This window comes from Sinocyclocheilus rhinocerous, unplaced genomic scaffold (assembly GCF_001515625.1).
Source record: "Sinocyclocheilus rhinocerous isolate Xijiao unplaced genomic scaffold, SAMN03320098_v1.1 scaffold1893, whole genome shotgun sequence".
In the NCBI taxonomy this organism is placed as follows: Eukaryota; Metazoa; Chordata; class Actinopteri; order Cypriniformes; family Cyprinidae; genus Sinocyclocheilus; species Sinocyclocheilus rhinocerous.
Genome location: NW_015654502.1, coordinates 111495 through 124000, shown reverse-complemented (window position 1 = coordinate 124000; position 12506 = coordinate 111495). Strand labels below are relative to the sequence as shown.

General features: G+C 38.0%; 2 protein-coding genes across 8 annotated transcripts in view; both read left to right on the top strand.

The window, feature by feature from the left end:
* Positions 1-9150, top strand: part of LOC107717278 (ubiquitin carboxyl-terminal hydrolase 2-like) — a 33643-nt gene extending 24493 nt beyond the window's left edge. For 6 of the 7 annotated variants that reach the window (XM_016523968.1, XM_016523970.1, XM_016523967.1 and 3 more), the window contains 11 exons: positions 1602-1652; positions 3299-3422; positions 3529-3640; positions 3980-4090; positions 4190-4254; positions 4640-4743; positions 4842-4922; positions 5017-5095; positions 5298-5405; positions 8027-8147; positions 8796-9150. In XM_016523968.1, coding sequence (XP_016379454.1) covers positions 1602-1652; positions 3299-3422; positions 3529-3640; positions 3980-4090; positions 4190-4254; positions 4640-4743; positions 4842-4922; positions 5017-5095; positions 5298-5405; positions 8027-8147; positions 8796-8871 — 1032 coding nt within the window. In that variant the 3' untranslated portion in view covers positions 8872-9150. The remainder of the gene's footprint in view (positions 1-1601; positions 1653-3298; positions 3423-3528; positions 3641-3979; positions 4091-4189; positions 4255-4639; positions 4744-4841; positions 4923-5016; positions 5096-5297; positions 5406-8026; positions 8148-8795) is intronic. The other variant, XM_016523972.1, reaches the window with a different exon arrangement.
* A 2627-nt stretch (positions 9151-11777) lies between these two features.
* LOC107717252 (GTPase IMAP family member 4-like) lies at positions 11778-12506 on the top strand. The gene is made up of 2 exons (XM_016523936.1): positions 11778-11858; positions 12052-12506. Exons 1-2 carry the CDS (start codon positions 11831-11833, stop codon positions 12504-12506), a joined length of 483 nt encoding a protein of 160 aa, XP_016379422.1. The 5' UTR covers positions 11778-11830.

Here is a 12506-nt window from a genome sequence, read left to right as displayed (position 1 = left end):
TATGCGCACAACTGAGTAGGATAAACTATTTATTCGATAAGAAAAAATGCTTATAAACTACGATGGAAACACATTTACTGAATAAATTCCACCATGCGCATTGAAAAAGTCATGTGACTTTGCGCTATGAGACGGGATAAATTGACTAACCAGCGGACCAATCTCGTTCACAGCATCTATATGTTGTTTTGGTCGTTCTGAAATGCCTGAGGAAAGTCTGCCATCAAAGTATTTCTGTATAATTACTTTCTTACATGACTGCGTTCCCAAACAGCAGGCATCCACCTCTAAAAGCAATGACCACATTTATTGTGTTACGTCTGCTATCTCTGAAGTGCAAGTAATTTATTACATATGAAAATTATTATTTTTAGTGGCTTCTCCTAGTTTTCTTAGAGATATTTAGTGCCAGTTTATCAGGAAGTGACGATTTTGTTCTCTTTGACTCGTTGGATGGAAACGGTGCTTTATTCGCAAATGTTTTATGCGATATTCCAGTTTTGCGCATAAGTTACATTTGCATCTTTGGATGGAAACATAGCTATTGTCTCATTTCACACAGCAGTGGATGTCTGCTTCAGAGTGAATCACAACAAACTAAAATAGACCTACTTGCAGGACGTTTTCCTCATCTGGCGTTCATATTGATTTCTCAGTTTTAGTACAGTATGATGTAGGATGTTGGTATTTGCAGATTTTCATATGATGTGTTGGTTTAGAGCCTGTAAAAATCTTGTGAGAAGATATGGCCGTCAGAGATGGCTGCCGGGATCAGTGTTGCCGTGACGATGACAAATCAGCCAATGAGCGGACATCCCATATGAAAGGATGCTATTTTTGGCAGCGTTGATATTACTCAGTAGAGTAAGACAAACTGGGCTGGTGAGCCTGTTCCCATGAAATGGGTGTTCAGCAAGCATTTTCCATGGAAGCATGGATTTAGATAATACCCAGTTAATGAGTTTGTTGAACATTTCTGGTATGATATATACTGCCATGTACTGTTTGTTCCTCAAATATTGACTGCCTTGCTACTGAGGCGGTCGGGACAAATGTGGTCAGTGTGAACATCCTGGCCAGCACCAGGTAAGTTCGTCAGAGTTCCAGCACAGGGAGGATCACGTTTCCCCTCCCGTGCTTTGGCATGACAGAAAACAACATAGTGTCAGATTACTGGCCAGTCCGCTTTAGTACTCTAGCACCTCTACCAAAAAAACTGATTGTATGGAAACATAGATCTCCGTTTCCTGGAACGATTTGACTTGAGGTGCGGTCACATTTAATGATCCTGGCTGGAATTTCGAAATGCAGTAATTTCAGTTTTGTGTGAGGGCAGAAAAGTTCCCTACATATATTTCATTAGTGTTTAAGTTGGTCACCTAAATTAGCCACATTGACCAACAGAAAGGTCTGAAAGTCAAATATGTGTGAGCTACTATTGAAAATGGACCTTTTTTGTCCTGCAAAATTTCGGCTAATTTGACCGCACCTTATGAGAGCAACATTTCAATCCATTTGACAGCTTACTTGAAATGTGTGACTAGTCGCTGTCATCTAGACTATGACCTGTGCTAACATTTCATCTCCTCTCTGTTTTTCAGAACTCAAAGAGTGCCCAGGGCCTGGTGGGTCTTCGTAATCTGGGAAATACAGTAAGTGTTTTTTTAATTGGATGTACTAGCTGCTCTCATAGGTGAAGTGTGTACTTGTATACTGTAGGACTTTTTTTTTGTTGTAAATTTTTGGCTCAAACCTTCGGGCTGGACTACAGTGCCTTGCGAAAGTATTCATATTTTTTTCATGTTTTGTTATGTTGCTGCCTTATGTTAAACTGCTTTAAATTACTTTTTTTCCACATCAATCTACACTCCATACACCATAATGGTAAAGCAAAAAACTGGTTTTTAACATCTTTGCAAATTTATTAAAAATAAAAAACTTTGATTCCATAAGTATTCATACCTGGAACAGTTGAAATTTAGCTCAGGAGCATTCATATTGCTTATAGATGTTACTACACTTCGAGTGAAGTTAACCTGTGGCAAATTCAATTGAATGGGTATGATTTGGAAAGGCACACATGTCTTAATAATAGGTCTAACAGCTAATAATGCATATCAGAGCAAAAACCAAGCCCTGAAGTCAAAATAACTGCCAGTAGAGCTCAGAAACAGGTTTTCGTCAAGTCACACATCTGGAGAAGAGTTCAGAAAAGCAAGTAATTGAAAACAGTTTAACATAAGGCAGCAACATAACAAAACGTGGAAAAAAATGAAGGGGTATGAATACTTTTGCAAGGCACTGTACCTGTTTCTCCAACAGTGGGAGATGTGGTAGTTCTGCTTATGATGCAGAAATGACACTTCACCTCTAGAATGTGATATCTATAATTCCCATGTTCACACATACCAGGCGAATCAATTAAAAATCATACAACATATCTAGGGTTGGGCCGATAAACGATGCGATCGTCCATTCACGATGTTTCACTGTAGACATCGTCCGATGCCAATTTGGTAGACATCGCCCAACCCTAAACATATCTTCAGTGAAGTGTGTAAAGTCTTCGCTGTTGACCGATGTCCTCATTCACACATATTTTTTGTCATATAGTATATATTTATACTATGTGCATACAGCACATCCAACATGCTAGAAATAGATCAAAACTGTCAAATCTCACAGTATCTGGTTGACACAACTAAGCAGCAAGAAGCAGAAATGTTTTTATATCGCTTTCACATTCCTCTGTTTATTTCCATTTGGCAGGATTATTTTTCATGATGTCTCTTCACTCTCGCACTCACTTAACTTGCTTTTGCCAAGCAACAGTATGTGTATAGTCCAAAAATAAACTCTTACACATCGCAGTCAAGTCTGCTGCTGTGAAACTCTAGACTAATGCGTCACTTGTTTTGTGGCTACCTTTGCTTTTCTAATTTCTGCTTAGTAAGCATATACACAGTGTCATTTTTGTAGATAAATATTTATATAAATTTTAAATACATAATTTAATTACATATATAAATATTAAATACATTTGGTCAAAAAATAAAATTGTATTTAATCATATAAAATCATGTTTTATCCTGCTCTATTCTGTTTTGTCTATTTAGTGTTTAATTTGGGGGCTTATAAAATGAAGATTTATATTTTATTAAATAATCAGTATGTCATGTAATTTATTCATTTATTTTTTTTATTTAAATGAATGAAATTAATTTTTTTAATTTAATCAATTACCAGCCCAATATAAATCTAAATGTTTCTCCTTCTTTGTGTCTCTTTCCCTCGCTAGTGTTTTATGAACTCCATCCTCCAGTGTCTTAGCAACACACAGAGCCTGCGAGACTACTGTCTTCACAACTCCCACCGCCGAGACCTCAACAACAACAACCACACAAACACTGCTCTCATGGAAGGTGAGTGCGCTCGCACCACACAACTCTTGCAGGTTTCACAGCGGTCACTGCTTCTCTCTGATAAACCACAAACCTTACTGAAAGCCTCTCTTTGTCATGACTTCAGAGTTTGCCAAGCTTATCCAGACAATGTGGACTTCTTCAAGCAGTGAAGCTGTCAGCCCCTCTGAGTTCAAAACACAGATTCAGAGATTCGCCCCCAGATTTGTGGGCTACAAGTAAGTCTCAGCCTACACGCAGTTTTATTCTGTTCAAAGTGACCATCTTAGTATCATAACAGCAGGTTTTGCACAGACAAGCACTACTCGCATTGAATATTTTAAGTTCAGAAAATATTAAATAGTATGTCGTTTTAATTGAATATTTGTGACCTGTGCTGGCAAAATGAGTCACAATGAGCAAATTTTCAAACATGAGTTATTTTTATGTTCCGACTCATTTTGCCAGCACGGGTCACATTTATCAGGTTATCGACCAATACATGAATATAATTGCCTGATTATCAGTAGCTGGCTGTGGTTGTGTTATGTATTGAGATGTTTATGTTATCTCTCAAGTCAACAGGATGCTCAGGAGTTTCTACGTTTCCTGCTAGACGGCCTGCACAACGAAGTGAACAGGGTCACAGTCCGGCCTCGGGGAAACATGGAAGACTTTGATCACTTGCCGTAAGTGTACTGTCCTTATTTTCCTCAGTGTGGGTAGTCCTTAAATGACATGTTGTGAGTGTGATTTCATGATTTATATGTCTTGTTAATTTTCTTTAGTGATGAGGAAAAAGGGAAAAAGATGTGGGCTAAGTACTTAGAGAGAGAAGACAGCAAAATCGTAGGTAAGTATACACTACACCAGTGTTATTTTAGTATTATTTGTATATCAAAGATGCTTTTATATTTTGAATTTGTTTTATTTTAATTTAAGTAATTTTGTTGTTGTTATTATTATTAGTATTTAAATATATATATATATATATATACGTTTTAGTAAGTTTAGTATTTGAACATAAACCAAGGAAACATTTCTAATATTCATATAAGTTTTTTAAGTTTTCCGTGCAATATTTATATTTTATTTCAGCATTATTTCGAATGACAAAAATTATTTTGAATAGTTTCATCTAACAATATACACTGCAATATACACAGATCCGAGAGCTTTGGGTTACCATTGTGCTCCATTACTAAACATAATTCTGCCGTGCCTCTGTCTGTCCTCAGATCTGTTTGTAGGCCAGCTGAAGAGCTCTTTGACCTGCAGTGAATGTGGCTATTGTTCCACTGTGTTCGATCCCTTCTGGGATCTTTCCTTACCTATCGCCAAGGTCAGTTCATTGACATGTGCATGTACATGCAGGCTTTATAATGCACACTTAGGACATTTGGAGAAATTAGTGGGTGTTAATGGTATTCCTCTGCCTAGAAGGGCTATGGAGAGGTGAGCCTAATGGACTGCATGCGACTGTTTACTAAAGAAGATGTGCTGGATGGGGACGAGAAGCCGGTAATTCATTTAATTCATTCCTGCCATTTTAATAATGTGGAAATTTATATGTACCGAAACATCTAATTGTTTTTCTCTGTTTTCTTTCATCCAGACATGTTACAGGTGCAAAGCCAGAAGACGATGTACAAAGAAATTTACAGTTCAGAAGTTTCCTAAAATACTAGTTCTTCGTATCCTTTTCTAATGCCGTCTGATCTCTTGATGTCACTTGGGGCATCTGTGCGTTTGTTGACAGTAAGCACAGATAAGATCGGGACGCTGTTTATGTGTGCAGGAATGTGCTGATGGCTTAGGTTGAAGCCTGAAGAGACAGGTCTCTCTGAGTTGAGCTGTGTGCCAAGTCTCTTCTCCTTAACTGCTTGACTTGTTCAGATCTGAAGCGCTTCTCGGAAGCCCGCATCAGAACCAGCAAACTGTCCACTTTTGTCAACTTCCCAATGAAAGACCTGGACCTCAGGGAGTTCGCCTCTGACAGAAGCAGTGAGTAAAGACAGACCAAGAATCTGCCATTTCAGTCCTAGAGTGAATGTGCAGCTGTACTCGGCATGAAACGTTATAGCTCTTATTGTGAAAGATTCATCCATGCATATGTTTTGTTTAAACAATGTTTGACCTTAGAATTTTTCATTAAAATACCATAACTGGATCTTCTGGTGAAATGTCTCTCTGGTGTATGCCAGACTTAGTCCACTTAAACGCCTCCCCTTTCTTACAATCAAATCTGCCTCCATCCGATCAACAAGTATGTCACATTACAGAAAAAAAAAAAAGATCTGTCACTGCTTAAGGTTCATAGTGATTTTAGCATAGAAAATTACTTCACAGTCTAGAACAGGGGTCGCCAGTTGGCGGCCTCCGGTCCGAATCTGGACCGCGAGATGCGTCCATCTGGACTGCGAAACCTTTTGATATAATGAAAGAAATAAATGCCAAATGCTGTTTTCTAATAAAATCAAATTTATATCAAGCACATCAAGGTCAGCTCAGTAGAGCTGTTTAGATCCTACGGCGCCACGGGTTGCTTCTACAGTTAAAGGGATAGTTCACGTTCAGTTGCTGGTCCCCATTGACTTGCATAGTGTTTTTTTTTTTTTCCATACTATGATAGTCAATGGGGACCAGCAACTGAAGGTGAACTATCCCTTTAACTGTTGCTACGTTCAGACGTGCGGTCGTGCGTGCAGTGAAGAGAGCAGAAAGCGGCGCACAGACAGATGAAACTTTCATTGAGTGAAAAACAATGGCATTCTCAAAAATTAGGAAAGTTGAGGGGTTAAATTTAGTTGATTCAAATTTAAGGCCATAAAAAGTCTTAAATGGTACAAGAAACTTAATTATGATTTCAGAAGGTCTTAAGTTTCGGGACGGAAAAACAAGAATTGCAATATGGCTTAATGTGATGATTAAACTTCAAAAGGCTGTGATTTCATTAAATAAATATGAGCACTGTGATTTCATTAAATAAATATGAGGACTGCACGTTTCAAAGTCAGGTGCTGCGCTGCTTTGTGTACTGCCATTACCGGGAGATGGTCCTCACTGTAGAACACAAGATCCAGGGGGTGTGGTTGGATCCAGATCCAACTCCTCCCACCTTACATATACCTAAACCTACCCATCTCCACCCCCTGATCCCTAAACCCACCCATCTCCACCCCTAAACCTACTAGTCTCCACCCCCTAGATGTGGATCCAACCACGCCCCCTGGATCTTGTGTTCTGGAGTGAGGGGCTACTGATTACCGGGGAAACCGCTTGATTTCTGCCGTTCCGAAAGCGCCACCTGCTGGCAGAGAATGAATGGGCATTTTAAATAAGCCAGTCTGCTGTTTTTGTTCAGAACCGATGTGAAAATAGACCCATGTTCTTACTCGGCAAACAGCAGAGTTGTAAATGTAAACTGATGAATCGACAAGAAGATAATTCATTATAAAAATGTAAACAATTAAGACAATAAAATATATGTATATGTTCTTTAATTAATATAGTAATTGATTGATAATAGTTGTTTAAATTAATATAATAATTGATAGTTTCGACTCCATTTTCTTTATATAAAAAAAAACGGTTTAAATGTTAATTTTTTTTTTGTGTGAAATTGCTCACAAATCTGAACTGTAAATCATGCTTTTTACAGTCATTTTAATTTTATTTGTGCAGGTCTTAAAAAAGTCTTAAATTTGACCTTAAATATCCTGCAGATACACTGGTCTGACAAAAAACGTTAATTCATGTTTTTAGGTATATAACTGTCCGGACCTCGGCTGGTGAGGAGGGTTCATTACTGGACCTCAAGCAATTTTAGTTGAAGACCCCAGGGGCCAGTTGCATAAACATAGACACTATGTTAAGACTGTGTCTTAAGAACTAGTTTGACCAACTAGCAGTTAGCCAAGAGATAAAATTGGGCCAATCTACATTTTTGTTACTGACTTTAAACAGTTATGACCAGTCTAGAACAAAACAAATTAGATGGCTAACTTTTTAAGACTAGTCTAAGCAATTTATGCAACCGGCTACTGGTCTAGAATGTGATTGTCATATCCTGTAGCAGTAAGGGTCTAGGAGTTTTGTTTTAAATAAATAATGGTTTTCATTTTATAAATAGATTAAAAAAATTATTTGATTCAATTGTACAGCGGAAGTTTTAAATGTAATTTTAGGTGGTCTTGAATTTGGGGATAGAGACGCAGTAATTGTTGAGAAGCGGCTCCTTGTAAATATTAAAAGTAGAAATGTGGTGCTTTTGCACGTTCTAAATGCTTGCGGTTTCAAGGCAATTCAAAAAAAAAACAGGAAGGGGGCAAAAACCTTTTCACGGCACTGTATAACGAGTGATTGCTTAGTCATGTACTGTTAATGAATTATGAAAATGTTTACTTTATGGTGTTTACATTGTAATGGGTGGTGATGTTGTAAAAGTGCATATTTTATCTCCCTCATCTTTTTGAAAGACCAGCTAGAAGTAATAAAACATACACATTTCAAAATAAGAGTCCTGATGTATTTTGGGCCTGGTTATAATTTAAAGGGTTTCACAATAAACTACTGTATCTTGCATTTAGTTCCAGCCTGACTATTTATGTATTTTTCTGTTTCAGGTAGTGCAGTATATAACTTGTATGCAGTGTCCAATCACTCAGGCACAACTATGGGAGGCCACTACACAGCGTACTGTTGCAATCCTGAAAATGGGGAATGGTACACGTATAACGACTCTAGGTACTTGCTTTACTTCCCCTCCTGCTCTTTCTTTCCTTTTGCATGACTGTGTAGAGAGTACCAGTAGATTTCCCAAAGGTATATAGCGTACATTCGCTTTCAGGGAAGTGATCCTGACAGTTAACATGTCAGCAGAGCTCCATTCCACCTGCTAGCTGCTGTGATTTTCCTGTATCCCATCCTCCACCTCCTACCTCATTCATGCTCCTTCACCTCCCTCCCACCCACGCTTCCTTAAAAATGCTTTCTGTCTCACATCTTCAACGCTGCTAATCTCACACACACATTCTTCTTTATACTATATTGGCTGAACAATTTGATGATATTTCACCATTTTAATTGTTATATTAATGTAATACTATTTATTACAAATTATATTAAAAGTATCAAAATTTGAGTTTGTTGAATAGAAAATTAGCAGAATTTCTTAGTATTCTCCAGCATGATTTGAGAATGATCAAAAGAGCATCTTGAGCTTCATGAACACCTGACCATCTGCCCCTAGAAATGCAGAATTCTTAATTTTTTCTTATTCATTCTTTTTTTATCATGTTACATTTTTTTAAATGTTAAAACTATATTTTCAGTTAGATTTTTAATCCCAGATTTGATTGTCAACAAATTATGAGTGTGGATTTCTTCTTCCAGAGTCACGCCAATGTCCGCCAGCCAAGTTCGCAGTAGTGACGCCTATGTGTTGTTCTACGAGCGGGCGGGACTCTGAAGACGGACTGTGGACAGAGATAAAGTGCAGGACTCGAAGCCTTTGGGCTGAAGACACATTACACACTATGCTGCTTCCTCTGAGCCGTAATGCAGGATGAACATCGCTCTCTGCTGGCCACCGGGAGAAGCGCACACAATGCCCTCTCACACTCCACTGTGTTAAAGAGGTCCTCGGAGATGGTCCTCACTGCAGAACACAAGATCCAGGGGGCGTGGTTGGATCATCCCAATGCGCCTTCCTCTTGATCAAGAACGCCTCAATATTAAAAACTTTTTCACTTGATTTTTGTTTTGGATCTAACCACGCCCCCTGGATCTTGTGTTCTGCAGTGAGGGGATACTGGGTCCTCGTGCCTCTGTGTGTACGTGTGTGTGTCAGGGCAGCTCGTCATCAGGCACTAACCCAAGTGGCTCCGTCTCAGATGTCTCTCTATGCACTGCAACCAAACTCTCATCCCAATGCGCCTTCCTCTTGATCAAGAACGCCTCAATATTAAAAACTTTTTCACTTGATTTTTGTTTTGGATCTTCATGATTTTTTAAGTACATGTCCTTCCAGATATCCTGGGAGATGAACCGGTTTGAGGTGCCCCCTAGCAGGCTGTTGAGGAGTTAAAGAAAGTGCACTGTTCAGGCCTGTTACAGTACACCTTGTTCTTTTCATTACCTCTTCCACCATCTTTCGTCCCATTCACCCCCACCCATCATCTTTTCTGTGTATGCTTTGTTCTCACCTCCACTTTCTTCTCAACTTCCTGAGGGAGTCACGGGAGTATGTTGTGAAAGTCTGGTGGTGAGAGAACGGTGTGTGGCACGACTTTTATTCAGTTTGGCTGCTACTGATCTTTGAAATGCTGTGAATGGAATAAGAGGATGGGAGGAGAGATGATGCTGACAGTATATGGATCCTTGATTTCATGCCATTGAACAATATGGAAAGAATGTTTTGCAAAAGAAAATCTGTATATTTTTATATATGATGCAATATAAAGAATGTACTATATACAGTGGTGCTGAAAATGACCCATTACTGTTGTCAGTTAATTTAACAGAGGTAAGAGAACGGCATCTATTTATGCTTACAGGTCAGGAGACAATGTGATACGAGTCACACAGTGACAGTCAAAGTAAAAATATATATGTATAAATACATTTTAGAAGAATGAACGGTTACAATCCTCTCATGAGATTGTGTTTTGTCTTTGCTTTTCAATTCATATGACCAGCGGCATATGAAAGAAAAGATTACAAAATAGGGCTTGAAAAATGTTTATTTGCTATTAAATATTATATGAAAACTGTTTTGTTTGCCATTTTTATAACCCTGTTACCAAAACTTAGGACACCCTGTATTTTATATATATATATATATATATTTATTTATATAATGGGTAACAGGGTTGTGAATTCAGCCTTGTATTTACGGTTAAATATACATCTCTTATAATTAAATTTTTTGTTTTGATAATTTATTTTTGAAATAATTTGGGTAATGGCTTGGAATGGTTGCAGACAAATACAGTCCACGCTTCAGTTTATGTGAATACCAGTGTTTTAATATTATATATACATTTATGGTATATTAATATTCAGAATGATCTTTATTGTTTTTAGTTTTCATTAAAATTTTTAAGTTTTAGTCATTTTAATTTGTGCTTTTCATTTGTATTAAATTTTGTTTTATTAATATTAATTTCAGGTTTAGTTTTAATAAGTTTAGTACTAATTTTAGTAACTTTTAGTTTATTTTCTTTTATTATTTTGTTAAGTTTTCCCATCTAATTTGTATATTTTATTTCAGCTTTATTTCAATTTTAAAAAAATATTTTAGATTTCCTCAGCAACCAGCAAGGATCAGCTCCAGGCATGACGAAGCAATATCGTTCTCTTTTGAAAGACCAAACAAAGTAGTTTCGCTTTCACAATGAAGCACACAGCGTCTTTACGACATGGCGGCGGAAACAACAAAACTACAGCGAGAATAAAAGTTACGCCTTCTTTCTTTGCGTGAACATTTGGGCAGCGTTATGCAAATCTTCCCACATAGTGAGGTAGATATGTGGGGGCGTGTTAGAACGAGCCGTTTTAGGTAGGCGTGGTTAACTCTTAACTTTTATAAAGAATATCTCTTTGGATTTTAGACTTTAGTCTTTGCAACTTTACAGATCTTCTTTATGCACCAAGAGCTTGTAACACTCCAAAGAGAAAGGAAAAATTTAAATCGCATCATATGACCCCTTTAAAAATAACAAGACTGGTAAAAAAGGGAATTACGTTATTTACTTGTCTTCTGTCCATGTTGTAATATCCAAGTAACTTTACTTTCAAAGTCAGAATTTTATGAAAATCATGCAGTAATGTGTTGTGCACAAAATGTGAGGCACAGCTAAATATAGTTTCTAGTAATAGAAATCTTCATATTTCTTCTACAATGATTTGAACGTCATTTGAACAGATTAAAGTCAAAATTATGACACTGCTGTAATTGTTGAATACAGTCAATAAGGTCGAGACCTCTGAGGTGGTGCAGACCAAAATCAATATTTTTAAGGTATGTGAGAGAAATCTATTAACTTACCATGCTAAGTTACTTTTATATTAGATAAAAGCTTATACAACTTATCTAATAACTGTACCTCTAAAGAACACAATTTGTGCCTTTATTGCTTTACAAAAAAAGTGATGGGACCCAAGTTTGTACCCCATCTGTGGAAGTTACCACACAGCCTTCTGAATCCTTATAGGCTATAATATTTCTATAACTAAACTGACCTGACTGACACTTCCCTGTCATAACATGTACGTCACACTCTAAATGACTTAATACAGAACTGAGAAGTGAACTTTGAAACTTTGAAAACACTGCGTGTTAAATGGAATTAAGTTCTCAAAACAAACAGGTAAGCGGATATATGTGACAAAGTAAAGAGTGGCTTACTGGGGTGAAGGACTGAAGAATGGCAGTGAGCACTGAGACAGCATATGGTAAGTTGATGGACACAAGATATATTTGAACTCGATCAGTGTGTTATATGACTTGACAAGGTAGGTGTGGTTAAAAAATAAAGCCTTAAGACAGAAACAGGAAATTATGCTACTTTCATTAATATTAATTTGATCTGCTTATTGTGAGCATCTGAATGTACCTTACCTTTGATTTGACTTTTCTGTCTTCTAGTCGATCCAGAGGGTGGTTCTCTGATGGGACTTGTGTTGCTGGGTCGAAGACATGCTGGTAAGAGCTCAGTGGGAGACCTCATCCTCGGACGCAGTGAGTTTGAGCCCGGGAAGAAGACAACTCGGTGTGTGAGGAGATTCGGCTGGGTGGACGGCGTGAGGCTTGCTGTAGTGGACACTCCGGGCTGGAGTCTCTTCGGTTTGGCTGACGCCAGACTGGTGAAACAGGAGATCCTGCGCAGTGTGATATTGGCCCCTCCTGGATATCACATATTTCTCCTTGTTGTCCCAGTGGACTCTTTCAGCAAGCGGGACGGACGTGCTATGGAGAAATATCTGGGTGTTCTTGGGGACATGGTGTGGTCACACACTCTGGTGCTCTTCACGTGGGGTGATGAGTTAAGAGGCAGGAGTATTGAAACGCACATTCAAGTGAACCTTTGCAGGAGATCCTGA